Genomic DNA, 15347 nt, shown 5'->3' on the forward strand with positions numbered 1-15347 from the left:
GATCTCAGCCACGATGATGGCGAGCCGTGGCGTTGGCCTGCTTGAAACTGACTCTGAAAATCTGTAGGACAATCTATAAACTCTTCCGAAAACATTGACCAGGTGAATGATTATCAATGTCCTACATACACATTCTCTTTTTGTGAGACGGTAAGGCCCGTCGGCTGAAGCAGGAGGCTAAAGCTGCGACACCAACTACTTCACGATTATCTTTTAGTAGTCAAGACAGCCAGGCGGGCAAGGAAGTGCAAAAGGTGGTAATCACACAATCGTCTTAAGAGCGGTAGCTTGGCTCTCAGTGGTCCAGTGTTCATAACGGTTTGCTTTGAAAGGTGGTGCAAATTTTTATTTTGATAGTATCAATTGACCATTTGCTAAAACCATCCCACCAAAATAAGCAACTGTCCAATCACAGCTCAGATCTAATATGTAATACAGCATGTAACTGGATCATATGACCAATGTTTTTTTAGTGTCCAAGGCTGCATGAATGAACAATATGGTTATTTTCTGATCTTGCAAACAGCTGTTTTATCATTTTCAATCACCAACTTGATCATTGTTTCCAAACTACTTGTCCCATCTCTCCTTGTATGAACATCAGTCATCCATACAATCATGCTGCACTACTAACCGTGAGGTATTTGCTAAAAAATGGTCTACCATCTGATGACTATTCTTGACCATCCTGAATGCTGAAATATTGCCTTTCATGACCAGTAAAGACTCATAGATTAGAATTTTGAGTCTATTTTGACCTTTAGAAAAAATTAAAGAAGTGAGTATAACGTTCTTAAGACAGGCTGAATCAAACTATCATTATATTCAAAGGCAAAGAGAAAACATTAGCTGCATTCTATACAAATAAAATGTTTGTTTTAGAAATGTAGCTGTACAGACTTCATCCACTGCAATGGAAGACAGAAGGGTAATACGTCAAAGTAAAAACTATATCTTGTATTGGCTTAAAGAAATGTAGAACGGGGGCAAATGCAACAGAACAAATATTTATAATACTTGCTTCCCTAACTTCCCGGCTGCCACAGTGCTGAATACATAAATTAATTCTCACATTTTAACAGCTGGAAGTAACCTCACCGCATTGTTCCTGCTCGATCTTTCAGTTAGAAGAACCAACACCACCTACAAGTAGCAAAGGTTAGCAAATGGTCAATCTATTGTTTCCCCTGGGAGTACTGATATGGATTGCTGTTTACAATGATGTTTCCTAAATGCTGCCACTATAACACAAACACATCCAACACATATGCACCCTGCATTTGTGTTGGATGTTTGCGTTCACATATTGAGTGAAGAAGGTTTCCAAAGCCGATTTATATTTTAATCCTGGGGGGGGGGGGGGGGTGTATGATCATTATTTTCAAATGGTTGGCTACAGATTAGAGACTCAAACCAGGAACTAAGTACCCTTTTTAGAGCGTAATACTCAAGCAAGGTCAAACAACACACAGCATGTTCAATTGTATATTTGATGGTCGAAAATATTCCTTTTTCTTTTAGGCAGGTTATTTGACCCCATGTGGATTTTTAAAAGAAATGCATTGAGATTGGATCATGTCAACCAGTGTCTCTGGTCATATTTTTCACAAAGTAATATAAACTTTGAATGAGAAAAAATATTACCAGTTTGTGGTCAATGTTCTTCACAGAAAATCCTGAAAACCAATACAACCAGGGAAATAAGTATGGAGATGGATTCTCCTAAGAGTATAAAGACTTTTTCATGATGCTCAGACAAACGGATTAGTCTCAATCACAGTTTCTGTATATATATATTTATCTTTTTTTTTTCTTTCAAAAAAGCTATTTAAAAAGAAATTCTTACCTATTATGTTACATCATATATCGGTCGGTACATTAACATCATTACTTTCCTAATCCTACCCGAGAGCTAAGCAGACATGTCCTTTCCAGGGGAATTTTAATGGTTAAAGCCTCGTCAGAGACTTATGAACCATTTCTTTGTAAACTAAGTCTACAGCGTGGCTTAATCCATATCTGGAAAACAGGTTGTGGGGTTTTCACAGCAGTATTCGTTTTCCAAAGTGCATGTGGGTTCCTAACTTGTAGAGATTAAACTGAGGCCATTTGAACATAAAGAAGCCCGCAGACCTCAGCTGCATTTCCTCTGTAATATCTAAACAGCTATGACACATTATTTACACATCAAGTAATGAAGTGGTGCTGAGTGGAGTTGAAGTACGAGCCCGAGAGCTCGGGGCAACTTGAGGTGGGGCTGATTCCAGGCCAGATGATAATTTACTGCTTCTGCATGCTAGAAAAACACTTCCAGGTTGGCAGATTTTGTCAAGTCCATTCCACATTTTAGTAATTTCTTGCATAATTTGTTGACCGCTTCAGATTCTGCACATCAATACTTCTGAGATTTTAAGAGCAAATCTCCTAAGCTAGTAAACGGGTTGTACGCCAATGAATGACTGGCACACTGAACTGCATTATTTCAAGATGTCCAATCAACCGATCAGCACCACTAACATCATGCAGCCATTAGCAAATGTACAAGCAGGGGGCACAGCAGAGAGAAGTGCCTAAAGCTACAGTACTATAAGATCTTCTCGAGCAATAAGTAGGAGTTTGGAAGTGAAAAGAAGCTAAGATAAAGCCTGTCTTTGCATTATTACCACATGAAACGCATTGCTGAGCTGCTGTGCAGGGTCAGTTTAGCTAATTGGCACAGATAAATACACAGCGTACAGCAAAGGGCCCAACGGACACCAAGTTAAAGTATAGAAACCATCATGTTATAGAGGCTAATTTCCCTACAGACCAAAACTTGTACCACCAACTCTAGTTTTAGAGGCAAAACACTGTACAAACACCACATTTTATATATATTTTAAACAATGGTTTAAATTCAGTGCACATCTTCTTGAAATTGCAAGACTTTCAGCTTTGGCCAGATTGAAAAGATGTTATCAAAAAAGGTGTACTTTCTGTACACAGAAGCACAGTACATAGATAATAAGTAAAGGGAGTTGAATGCAAAAGCAAGACATGGAAATGATAGTACCATTTTTTTTCTCCAAGTCCCCCCCCCAAAAAAAAAAATCACAAGGCATTTGGTCAATTCAAAAAGCTACCTATTATCACAGGGTCAAGTTCCGACTTTAATTATGACTTAATTATTCTTCAAGCTTTTACCTGAGTATCTTATCATAGCAAAACTAAACCCAACAACGCCCCAGCCCCAAAATAACACAGAACCCCTATAATTGCTTTTTGGAGAGTGTAGCAGCTTCAAACTTGTGCTGGATACATGAAACAGCAGCAGAAGAGACTCATTCATGAGAACAGAGGTTATAGAAAGCATGTTGAAAGTACTCACCATTTAAAACCTCTACGAATGCTGCTTGATGATCCACCACTCAAATTCAACTACATACTCTGGGTCTCTTATAAGTAAAAGTGCACTAAATCATGAAAATATTGTTTTTCTTCTCCCAACAAAATGAGTCATATTGCAAAGCTGAAATACCCAACATTAATTCAAACAGATATGAATCCAGGTTTTAACTGAGCTCTGACATCTGTGTGATAACAAGCTGTAAAATGTTACTCATCATGTTTGGAGTGGTACAAAAAAAGTTCACAAAGCAATTCGAATGGAAGCTATTCTCAGTATTTGAAGGTGTCAGGCAACGAAAAAGATAATTGAATTGACTGTTAAGACTTAACTGATGCCTGTAGGTGTGTGTAAATATATGTGCACACGTCAGTGGAATGCTGCAGTGCTGAATATATTTCATTAAAGAGACACTAAATCAACACAGCGAAGGATGTCAAGACCTATCAGGCAAGATGGATAACCGAAACTGAAATCGTGTCCACAGTTTGTATACATGTATGGTGGCCCACACATGTAATCTGCCACAGGAGCAGATTTGAACATCAGTGCACCAATCCAGGAAGTTTATTCCTGACTGCAAATGTAGCAGCAAAAAGTGGGTGGAAGAAAAAAAATTGGGATTTTAATAAGAAATCCCTCTCAGTTATGACCTACTTTCACCAGAGTAATTTTGCCTGAAAAGCAGCAAGTAAAGATTTGAGACCTCTAATTAAATTGGCTTCCCGGAGAAACTCGGGAGCTGTGAAAGCGGCGGTCTCCTCCGTGGTCAGTCTGACACTATCGCAAACCTTAAAGATCAGAGTGGAGCTGAAAACAGGCAGAGGGGAAACTAGCAGAGCTCCTATTACCATTTGCATGGCAGATAAGTGGCAGGTATGAGCCACGCACTGTAAGTTAGGTTGAGATAATGATGTGGCACTTTGGCCTCAGTGCAGTACCCGTCTCACAAACCTGTGAGAAGAGTGTACTGCTATATGTCATGTGCATCTGCAGGGGCGTTTCGGAGTTTCGCCGCAGTTGGCACTTTACAGAGCTGATAATACCATCCAGTCAGGTCCTTCGGGAACCGGAGCTACCCAAGTTGTGCTACTGAATGTGTGATTTCCTGTTTGCGGGGTCAGCAGCCAGACGGTCTGATAGCTGGGGGGCCACAGAGGACACATCCACACAGACATGAAGAGCCAGGCGTTAAATAAAGACTTCAAAATGGCGAGCACCAGGTGTTTGTACACAGAGACCCGTAAAAATGTTTCCACCCACCTCGTGCTGAAGTCCAAAACAACTGAGGTAGGGGAAGTAATAAATTAACAACAGTCATTAAACAAAATAATAATGTGACTTATGGAACACAATAAAGTTTCAGTGATGTACTGAGAGATGAATGAAACGGGAGCAGATCCAAAGTGGAAAACCAAAACACCACGTGAGGGTAATTTGGGTGTTTTACCAGTGATGTTCATCCAAAGATCAACAACAGTCTATTGACCCTCCCCAGAATGAACCCATGGGGTGATTGTCCAGTGTGTTCAGCCACAAGTCCACCGAAACAGTCCTGAATCAAGGAAGATGCTGCGGCGTCGAGTTCACGTTCAGCTGGGATTTAAATTCAAATCGCCTCTTGATTTTCACACTGTAGATACATGATTACATGTCTCTGAGCAGGTTCACCTCTCACTGTGTGAAACGTTAGTGAGGAAACAGAAGGACACTTTTTCATTTAATGCCAGGATGCGGCAGTCTTCATGTCAAGAGAGTAATGGTTTTTGCCCGGCGGATTCACAACCAGGCAAATGCAGTTTATCTTTTCCAAGTAGCACCACGTCTGAATGGCACTTTCAAATTGGGAGTAAAAAAAAAAAAAAAAAAAAATCTGAAAGGCAAATAGTTTTTTTCCCTTCTTTTTCTTCTTTCTCGACATACTTCACCGCATCTTTGTCATGTTGAAAGAAAAAAAAAAAAAAATCTTGATTGCCTTGGAAACTGGATTTTGGTGTCACGTCTCAGTGCCAGAAGTGAGAAGGTCACAGCACAGCAGCTGAAGTGGCAGCAACGACGACTGACAAAGAAACCATGGTTCTCCTCAGTTCTCACCTCTTCCTATACACCTTTGACAGCCAGATCTTCACTGTCATGTCGCTGGAGAGGAAGAGAGAAGAGGCATGATGAGTAAAAGGAAAGCAATGAGAACATAACCTTCAACAGACAGCCCTCACTTTTCAAAATCAAACCTGATATAATGACATGCATTCAAAATTTGCACAGAATTATACACCGATTAAGTATTTTCCGAGTCACTTAAGAAAAAAAAACAGCTCTTCAACCTTATAGTTGTTTTTGGTTAATGGCTCAGCAACCAGGGAAACCAATCATCCTTACTGAAATAGCAACTTTTCTCCCATTTTATGCTTCTAATTTAAGTTTCACTTTGCACAGAGTCTCCACCTTGCTTGACTGATACGTGGGACAGCATCATCACATTTTCCACTGCCATCTGCTCTGGCTGCTTTTCGGGGACACGAAATGACAACTGACTGGATCAATAAATGCCCATGAAGGAAACAGCCAACAGCAAGCTGGAGGCCTGTGGGATTCTGTATCTGGGACCAATGTAACATATCCAGCAACAAGTTAACAAGTTATGGTAGAAATTATATCTTCTTGTTTGTCTCAGTTTTGCATGCATGGCGAGCGACTGCAGCCACACACTGACTCAACCCCATAGGTGAAGTCACAAACAAATACCAAAAATCCATAAGTGATTCAAATATTGGGTTCCTAATGGGATAAACAAAGATATTTCTCCTTTGTACACAAGATTAAAAAAGATTGGACTTTGTTGTTAGTTACTTGCTGTCACTGCAAATAAACCAAGGTTGAACATTTTAAAAACAAAAGAAAAAGAAAAGATGACAAATCAACAAAAACTGTGGAGAAAGCTGCAAGAAAGGTAGGAACAAAAAGAAAAGAAGGGAAAAGCAGAAAAGAAAAAAGTGGTTTGCGCCAAAGAAAAGCATGGAACAGAAGGAGGAAATTAGCTAAGAGAGTACCAGAGGAGGGGAAGGTTGGTGAGCAGAGAAGAGGCAATCATGGGAGGCTGGTGGCTCGGCCCTTGATGGCCAGGACCCGTCGAGGAAGACATGGGGTCAAACCGGGCACATAGTTCCACAACTTCACCCTGCAGTCACTGAGGTCCACAGGACAGGGGGAGTGGGGAGGGAGGAGGAGGAGGAGGAAGTCACACAAGAGGAAACATTTGCCAAGCCCAGCAGAGGAGGTGATGGAAGAAGAGGAAAGCAGCAGAAGATGAGTAAGATCAGAGATGTGATGAAAGAGAGAAGACAAGGCGTGAGTTGATGGCAGTGAAAGCCCAAGAGAGGAGAAAAGACGTCAGACCAGAAAATGTCCCATTTAGACACAGAGACAAGCAGAGAAACATTATATTCATCCGATGCTGTTGAGAATTCAATAACGCGTCTATTTAAGGGGGGGGCGAAAAACGGATGCAGGAGAAATCTCAACGAGCCACTCTGAGCTAATACCTACAGCATAATGCTCAGGATGAAGCCATAACATTAGAACAGGCTGTAACCAGCACACTTGAATATTTTGATCGTAGAATAAGACGTGCTCAAAGGTGTTCACTTGAGAACTCCGTGTCCAAAATTTGCAGTGCATCAACATCTCTTCTTGCTGTGTTACATCATGTTGGTCTTTTTTTTTCTTCTTTTAAACATGCATGTGAATACGTTTGACACCATTAATTAGTTTTGATTCGAGTAAAGAAGATTTTTGGTCAATTTCACTTAAAAGATTGAAATTTACAAGAATCAGGTTTTAACTTTTTACACTACTTTGTGAATATGCCACTGTTGAGATGGGGGGGGAAATAAACAGTTTAGCCATTAGTCAGCACAATAGACTGAAACTTTATAAGCAAATAACTACACATACAGAACTTTTAAGAAACAGTTTGACAGGAGCTGTACGGGTTTATTTGCATAGTTTTACCTCGATGCAGTGAAGATCTGTCTTGAGTTGGTACATATGGCATTAATGGGGCTGTCGTGGCCCCGGATCTCTCCGATGGGAGTGAAGTTGTCCACGTTCCACACCTTCAGCATGCCGCCGCGACAGGCGCTGAGCAGCATGGGTCGTCCCGGTACGTACGCCAGAGCGCACACCCAGTCCTTGTGTGCATTTGGGATTTGCTGTTGAGTGATGAAATATTAGAGCAACAATTACAGCGAAAGTCCCTTCTTACTGTGGCTGTTGGACATAAAAGGCCATTGTGTGGCTAGAGAGCAGCCGTGGACGTCAGCCGCCTGGGTTACTGTGTCCAGCAGAAAAACAAACCTGCTCAGAGATTCAATCCTTACGATTAGAAATGAACACCTGAACCCAGACATGTTTCTTTAACGGATATTGCAGAGTACTGTTGCTAGGCAACATATAGGGAAAATCATGGTGGAGACTCATATAGAAAACAGATTTAGTCTCAGTAACAGTTATTCTTAGCTTTTGTGTTTGTGTATTCAATCTTTTACCATTTGTTTTAGCCAGGTTCCTTGAATTTAAAAAACGAAGCTTTTGAAAAGGAATTTTTTAGACTGATTTGAAGTTCATGCAGAATGACAAATGATTTAATGTGTGAAGCTCGTAATATAAAGAATTCGTAAAGGCTAACTTAAGGATTCTAGCCTTCCGTGTGATACACAATTATGCTGTGTAAGTTTAATCAATATTTTCTGCTATTTTTACATTTCACTAACTTTTCCTGCAGAATAACTTCAGTTTTACACTCCAACTGTAACAAATTGAAATATCTGACAGATTCTGCAGAACCATTTCTACAGTGCATCACTGCAGAGGTGAGATATTAAACATAATCCCTCCAGAATCTGATTTTGCTTCAATTAATACGAGAACAAAACATGCACAAACCTTCATCTAAACCTAAACACACTTTTGAGTTTTGTCATTGGTTCAATTAATTAACACCGCTTGAATTATCATCTACTTTTTCCTGTCGAGTTTCTTTTTTCAACCTCTCAATTATTTGCATGAGATTTTGAAATTTGCTTTAATCAAAGTAACACTGTCGAATTGGGTTGCTCTCATTACCATTTCCATCAAGTAACATTTAATTGCAGTCATCTTTCTGTGACTGTTTGCTTCACTGCAGTGGCTTATAGTCCATCCATGCAACCGTTTTAAATATACCATTACTTTAGCTTTAGATAATTCTACCAAAAAAATTGTGTTCAAACAAAGCTCAAGTCATTTTCTGATAAAGGATACTCATTGAAGAGTCGGAAGCAATTCAAACATTGCCAGTGACATTTTTAGAATGGCTTCAATCCCCATAAAAATTTGGTGCAGATATCACAAAGCTCGGCGGGAAAACTAATGTGCATTTAAAAGCAGCATGACTCGGGAGCAGCACAGAATTTCCTGCTGGCATAAACCGGGACAAACAGACACAAACTAGCATCACTTTAATTGCTGCCTGACCGTGTAGACAGAAAGTAGAAACACGCTAAGGACTCATGCTGTTCACACAAACGGCTAATCCATTGCATGAGCGTGTCATCTTGTCGTCAGGATTAAAGGAATGTAGAAGACATTCACATCATTCTCCGAAATGGAACAGACTTTTTGGCGATCATGCTTCTGCAGTTTGAGAAGTTTTTAGCTCCTAAATCGATGCATTGTTTACATTTGCATGAATTATACCCTCACTGACTGAATCATTAAGAGTTGCTATTTGCCTTATTCTTAGCTCCCGAAACTATAAAACATTGCACATCAGCTGAATGGCCATTAATGAGCGAGCGGTGGACGAATCCATGTGAAAGAATCAAGACGGTTCGCTAACCTGAAAAGCTCCAGTATAATTAAATTCACTAGACACTCTAAAGATGATTTATATTACACAAAATCATGTCATCCCACATTCAATAATGTTTATATAACTTGAGGGAGTTCAGTAGTTGTTGCAGTCCAGCTTGGGCTATAACAAAAAAACAAAAACAGGAACCTGACAATTTTTTTTTTTTTTTTTAAGGAGGGATTAATGTCCCTTTAAGTTTGCATAAAAGCAGATGGGAACTAAAACCACTGGTGTCGGCAGCATGTTGTCATTTTTAGATGGATTATATAGGCCAGGATAAATTGGAAAAACTAGAGAGCACTAGGTAGTGCACACAGGGAATAGCCAATAATTGTAAAAACGCAAAGAAACATGTCACATACATCATATTCACCGCACTATCTGTAACAACTTTATACCTCTGGGTAAAAACCTGTTAATATCTTAAGAGCAGCAAGACGGCACACCAATGGCTGCATAAGCATGTCAATAAACCAGTAAAAATGCAGACATGCTTGAAATTGTTTTTGGAAGGTATATTAAGATATTTATCAAGCTAGTGAGAATCACTAAACTTCACTGTACAGTAATTATAAACAAATTGCTTTACACATCCCTGAAGGAGGAGACTATAGAGCATTCATTTTAACAGGGGGGTCAGAGCAGAACAGCTCACCACAGCACTCCTGAAGGAGGCAGAGTTTCAGTCTACTGTAATACCTCCTATTATACCCCAAGCCACAATTTGATCCCATTACATAATTAGGCAGAGACTACAGAGTTAGAGAGGCTGTAAAATGGATTGGGCTTGCTGCTTCACAAATGAGGTTAAGGTCATATGCCACAGACCGCGGCACTGACCGAGCTGATTTAATTCAGCCTTTCATGGAAAATAATAAAGTCTTGTGTTCTCATATTTCGACCGCTCAGACAAACAAAAGGCTGAAAAGAACACATGTAAAACAACTTTGAGAAAGTACCGTTTAATATGCACATTATTGTGGATGCAAATGTATGAACCAAATCCACCCACGAGGTGCATTATTCTGCAATATTAACATATGCAGACCACAGAGGACATGCAAGAGGAGCAACACAAGTCAACACATGCAAAGAAAAAAAGCACACAAATTCACACTTTTTTCTGCAGTACCTGTGGCTGTGATGCGTGTGTGTGTGTGTATGTGTGTGTGTGTAGGGGTGCTCGAGCGCCTTCATGTTGACACCGTGCTTTCCTGCCACATTACACATGATGACACTTTGTTAGTTCTGTCCACAAGCGAAGCACTGTGTTTAAAGGGAGACATGGAGGGAGCTCTCCAGTGGCAGGAAGCCGTCCACCAACTGAACACTCAAGTGGCAGCCTTGCACCGTCACCAGCAGTGTGGGATAACAAGTGAAAAGACCTGCTCCACCGGTGCGGCCATTGAAAACTAGGTGAGACGACTGTGGCTTTGCCATGATGGAGAATGAAAAAGAAAGAAGCTGCAGCACAACAAAAAAGCCTCAGTGATCAAACTAAATATGAACATTCGGGACAGAGCCGATCCGATCCAGAATCAGTGTCGGGTTCTGATATGAACGCAATTCACGGATCGGAAATTTCCGACGCAACCTGCGGGGATTTCCGATCCATGAAGCCTCGTCTGTGCTTCTGCTGAAATGAGTCCACATGTGTTTCCCCAACGGCTGCTCTGCCTGCTGGCTGAAAAATGTGGAAGGGATTTCCTGAACGGAGGTGAGTCTCAATGGGACGTGGAGTAATGAGGTAGGAAATCTATTCCACAGTTTGCAGCTTGATTGGAAGTAGCGCTTTCTAAGCCTGTAGCACCCAACTTTTCATGACAGGTCGCTGTTTGGACAGATTTAATGCTCAAAACACCGCAAAGCATCGACATGGATGTTTGTAAAGCTGTTGCACGATGAGAAATTAATAAATAAATAAATAAATAAATAAAACAAATATATATATATATATATATATATGTATGTGTCTCAGTCTAAACTGAGTTTATATGTAGTTAGTGACAGTAATGAGCGTACTTTAAGTTGTATTTGACTTGCATTTGGTTCACCGGGGTCGTTTTACCAGATCTTTTTACACAGGCAGTTTGTTTCAGGGCTGATGCACCTTTATTCTGCCTGTCTGTCTGAAAGGCACAGAGGCGAAATGGTGGATTGATTATTCCACTCTTGTGCCGGCTTCAGTGGTGTTAACAAAGGCTCGAAAGAGGTGAAACAGAGTTTGTGTGACGAGTGACCCATCACGAAAAGACCATACTGACTAATGAGTGGCGAGCTGCCTCTTTCTGTAACATCTCTTCTGAGTCACTGCCTTAAAATCACACATCAAGTGACATCGGGTTGTTTCAATGTAAATCAGTGAAAACAAGAAAGGGGGTTTCATTAAAGATGCAACAGTCTCTGTTGAAACCTCTCTGCTCAGCTGTAAACTGAATTTACTCAAGCATTTTAATAAGTGCACCAAAGACCTTAAAAGTAAAACATTAAAACTGAGTGTGAAGAGACCGTGTAAAACCCAATAAGTTACTTGTGTAGGAAAGACGATAAAAAGTAACGCACGATCACATTTCTTTTCCTTGTGTAACTCATAATGTAGCTCCAATACTTTTTCAATTGTATTCAAATCCAAAGTTTCGTGACTTTCCCATTACAGTTCTCAAGAATGACAGACTTTATATCCGCAGCCAGACAAATCCGAAGCTGCGTCTTGTACCCATGTGGTTAATCATTCAATCTATTTATTGGTAATTCTTAACATTGGAGAAAGCCAAAAGCAATAATCTTGTGACAGTAGATATATGGTGTTTTGAAATTTGCTTCTCCCCCTGTATTTTGAAAAGAAAGAAGAAAATAAAGAAAAGCCATACATTCTAAATAGCATTTATAGCACTACTTTGAGAAACAAAAACAATTATCAAAATGGCTGTTGATTAGTTTCCTATTAATCAAGAAAAATCCACAACTTGCAATCACCACTGACAGGAAGGATCCTGAATTGATTACTCATGTATGACGTTAGCACTGAGGCAGCACAGCATACATAACACTGACTTTTCCTTGAGAGGATTAGGTCAAAAGATCACGAATTGATAATGTCAGAGAACTGTGCATGTTTGTACCTACAGGCTTTTAGCTAAAGATATCAGAAGCAGCATGATGCATTATCGGAGAAGTAGAGAAGTTTTAAAAATCGAAGCCTGAAGTCAACGTCCACATTATTATTAAATCATCCTGCTTTCTCTCCTTAAAGCGTTGCTGCCTCCGTATAGCATATATAGTTTTCTGTGGTGGTGCAGAAATATACACATATCTTTAAAACTGAAGTTATTGTAAGTGTAAAATAGGGTAAAAAATGTGTGCTGTCAAAAATAACGTGTTTATTTAATTGATTTGAAACATTTAATTCATTAAAGATTTAATGTAATTAACGTAGTTTTGTTGGCTAGTTTTTTTTAACTCCCTTTTTTTACTTACTTTGTTTTTATTATTTTGCTAATCCTGGAGAGAAAGCTTTCACGCAAAGTCGACATTAATTCCGTGGTTTTCGCTGAATAAATATCCATAACAAGCTTCAGTCTTCAGTAGAAAAACAATGCAATTAATTGCAATTACAGAAAATTGTGCAATTAATTAGTTTTTTTTTTTTTTTTTTATCAATTGACAGCACTAGTAAATATATATATATAAAATTAGCTTTAGTGTTAAATCATAATGGTAATAGTACCTGATAAATAAAAACCTGTTTATTCCAAGAATAAGTGTAAATATTGAAGGAACTATATCATTAACAGAAAAGCTTTGAAATGAAAGCAAATGTTGCCGCGACATATTTCAAATTAAAAGAATCTAACTGGCACGTGATGAGAGCTACCAACAGCAACTAATAACGTGTTATGATGTGTAAAGCATTACAAAGTTTGGCATTTCATCAGAAATGGCTCAATGTGGTTTCAGTTCTGGGCTCATCTTCCCAACCCCTTTCTTTGAGCAACAGCAACATGTCCATGCAAACAAACCTGTATAAGCTCCTGCTGCCCGAGTTCCCACTTTTTGATGCCGTTGTCCCTGGACCCGCTGAACAGCACATCTCCGTGGACGGCCAAACATTCAATGCCGTCGTAATGCGGAGGCTCGAAGTTATGAGCGGGACCCACATTACCCAGAGTTCCTTCTGCCACGTCAAAAACCTGTGGACAGGACACATAATAAGTGACACTCAAGCTTCTTTTTTTTTTCCCCTCCTACACAAGTGCCTTCCTTCTAACATCACATTTTAGCCTCACGTTACCTTGACGTAATGGTCTTTGGAGCCAGTGATCACTTGGTCTTTGCCCAGCAGAGACTGTCCCACTGTCAGACACATGACAGAGCCGATGTGGCCTGTCAGCTTCCCCATTGCTTGCATCCTACACACGAAAACGCACACGAGAGAGACGCCCAGCGCAGGAGGTGAGGCAAAGGTCTGTGAAACTCATTACTCACAGGAATCCGATTTTCAAGGTGGATGTGTCACTGAATGAAATCACTTTCCGTCTCAGGAGTGAAGTAAAACTGCTGAAACGCAGCGACGCCACAGGCAGCGATGACACCAAAGAAATGTTTAATACATTAATTTTTCATTTCTTGAGGACTCTTATGCATCATTAAATGGTTCTGAACCCTTCAGCATAAACTGTCTGGTCCAATCCGTTAATCATTTTCTTCAAGAAGCAAAAAAAAAAAAAAAAAAAAACTGAGGAGACAGCATTTCCAGAGGATGCCAGAAATAGGATCCTCGTAGACGACATGCTCATTTACATGCTCTGGTTTTCTGCACTGTCTTGTGAAAGAGGCTTAAATCTCTCCTGTCATATGTTCATGAGCTCTCTGGATGATGAACACGTGTAAAACGGAAACTACATCGAGTCAGTGCCTGACTGTCAGGACTGAATATGGAAAACCATGATGAATAAATTGAAAACAATAAGACGATTCTAAATAAATGGATGACCCACTGAATATGTTCATTATTAGCTGGATACTAACAAACAACCTGATCAATGAATAAATCAATGACCGAACTGTACCTATTGAGGTCCCACATGCGAACAATGTTTCCAGCGGCGGCGTAGAGCACAGATCCTGAATGGTTGAGGGCTATCTGGTTGATCTGGCACTCGCCCTGAGCAAAGGTTATAGTGCGGGTGGTGGTGCCTGCACACGCGTCGCCGGAAACCACCTGTCCAGAAGAACTGTTTGGGCAAAGACAAAACAGTGTGACAGTAAAAGAGTGAGTGAGGAGAGTAAAAGGAGAACAAGAGAGGAAATAGCACGAGGGGAGCATCTTCCAACAGTTGCTGTGCCCTTTAGATGCATTTCGATTCACATTTTCCTAATATAATTTGTCATCGTTCTGAGGCTCAGAGCGCATCAGTGCACAGAAAAACATTTCTAACACAAGTTCAATCACGTCTCAATTCAGCTGCATTTCACAGAGATTTCACAGCGCTCCGAGCTGCTTCACCCAGCGAAGACACTCACGTGAGCGTGCGGATGCACTTGGCCGAGTCGCGGATGTCCCACACCTTAATGTAGGAGGTGGAGACGGAGAAGACCAGACTGGAGGCTGGGCAGTATTTGACTGACACCACGTTGTTCGGGTGGCCTTTGAGGGTGACGATCTCCTGACCAGTCACCAGGTTCCACATCTTACAAGTTCGATCTGAAGGGGGGAGGCGGAGAGGGTCAAATGCTGTGAAGACGTCTGTGTTGATGCGAACATGCTTCTCGTGCCAACTTAAGCTTATCAGTAGATTACAAGCAGAATGGCTTAATGCAAGGGCATAATTGCTTGTGTATTACTGACAGATCTCAACAACTATTCAACAATTTGCCACATAATTTTGTATTATATTTTGGTCTACAATGAGGATTAGTTTGACACTGTCAGATTTTAAGTCAGCCTCTCCATTTGTCTTCCTCTATACCACTTAATCCAATTTAGGGTTGTTGGCGGGTTGCAGCTGATTCCAACTAACATTGAAGAAGATGGTGTCGCCGCTCCATCACAGCGCAAACACAGACAGA

The 15347-nt window shown here is 40.4% G+C and overlaps 1 protein-coding gene across 1 annotated transcript in view; it reads right to left on the bottom strand.

Annotated features, from left to right (window-relative positions):
• Nucleotides 1-6472: 6472 nt before the first annotated feature.
• kif21b (kinesin family member 21B) overlaps nt 6473-15347 on the bottom strand; it is a gene marked incomplete at both ends in the record, with an annotated part of 58960 nt that continues 50085 nt past the window's right edge. Inside the window, 6 exons of the mRNA XM_080495599.1 lie at nt 6473-6572; nt 7397-7596; nt 13298-13468; nt 13570-13687; nt 14348-14512; nt 14802-14982. Coding sequence (XP_080351725.1) covers nt 6473-6572; nt 7397-7596; nt 13298-13468; nt 13570-13687; nt 14348-14512; nt 14802-14982 — 935 coding nt within the window. The remainder of the gene's footprint in view (nt 6573-7396; nt 7597-13297; nt 13469-13569; nt 13688-14347; nt 14513-14801; nt 14983-15347) is intronic.

This window comes from Blennius ocellaris (assembly GCF_963422515.1).
Source record: "Blennius ocellaris genome assembly, chromosome: 4".
Taxonomy (NCBI): domain Eukaryota; kingdom Metazoa; phylum Chordata; class Actinopteri; order Blenniiformes; family Blenniidae; genus Blennius; species Blennius ocellaris.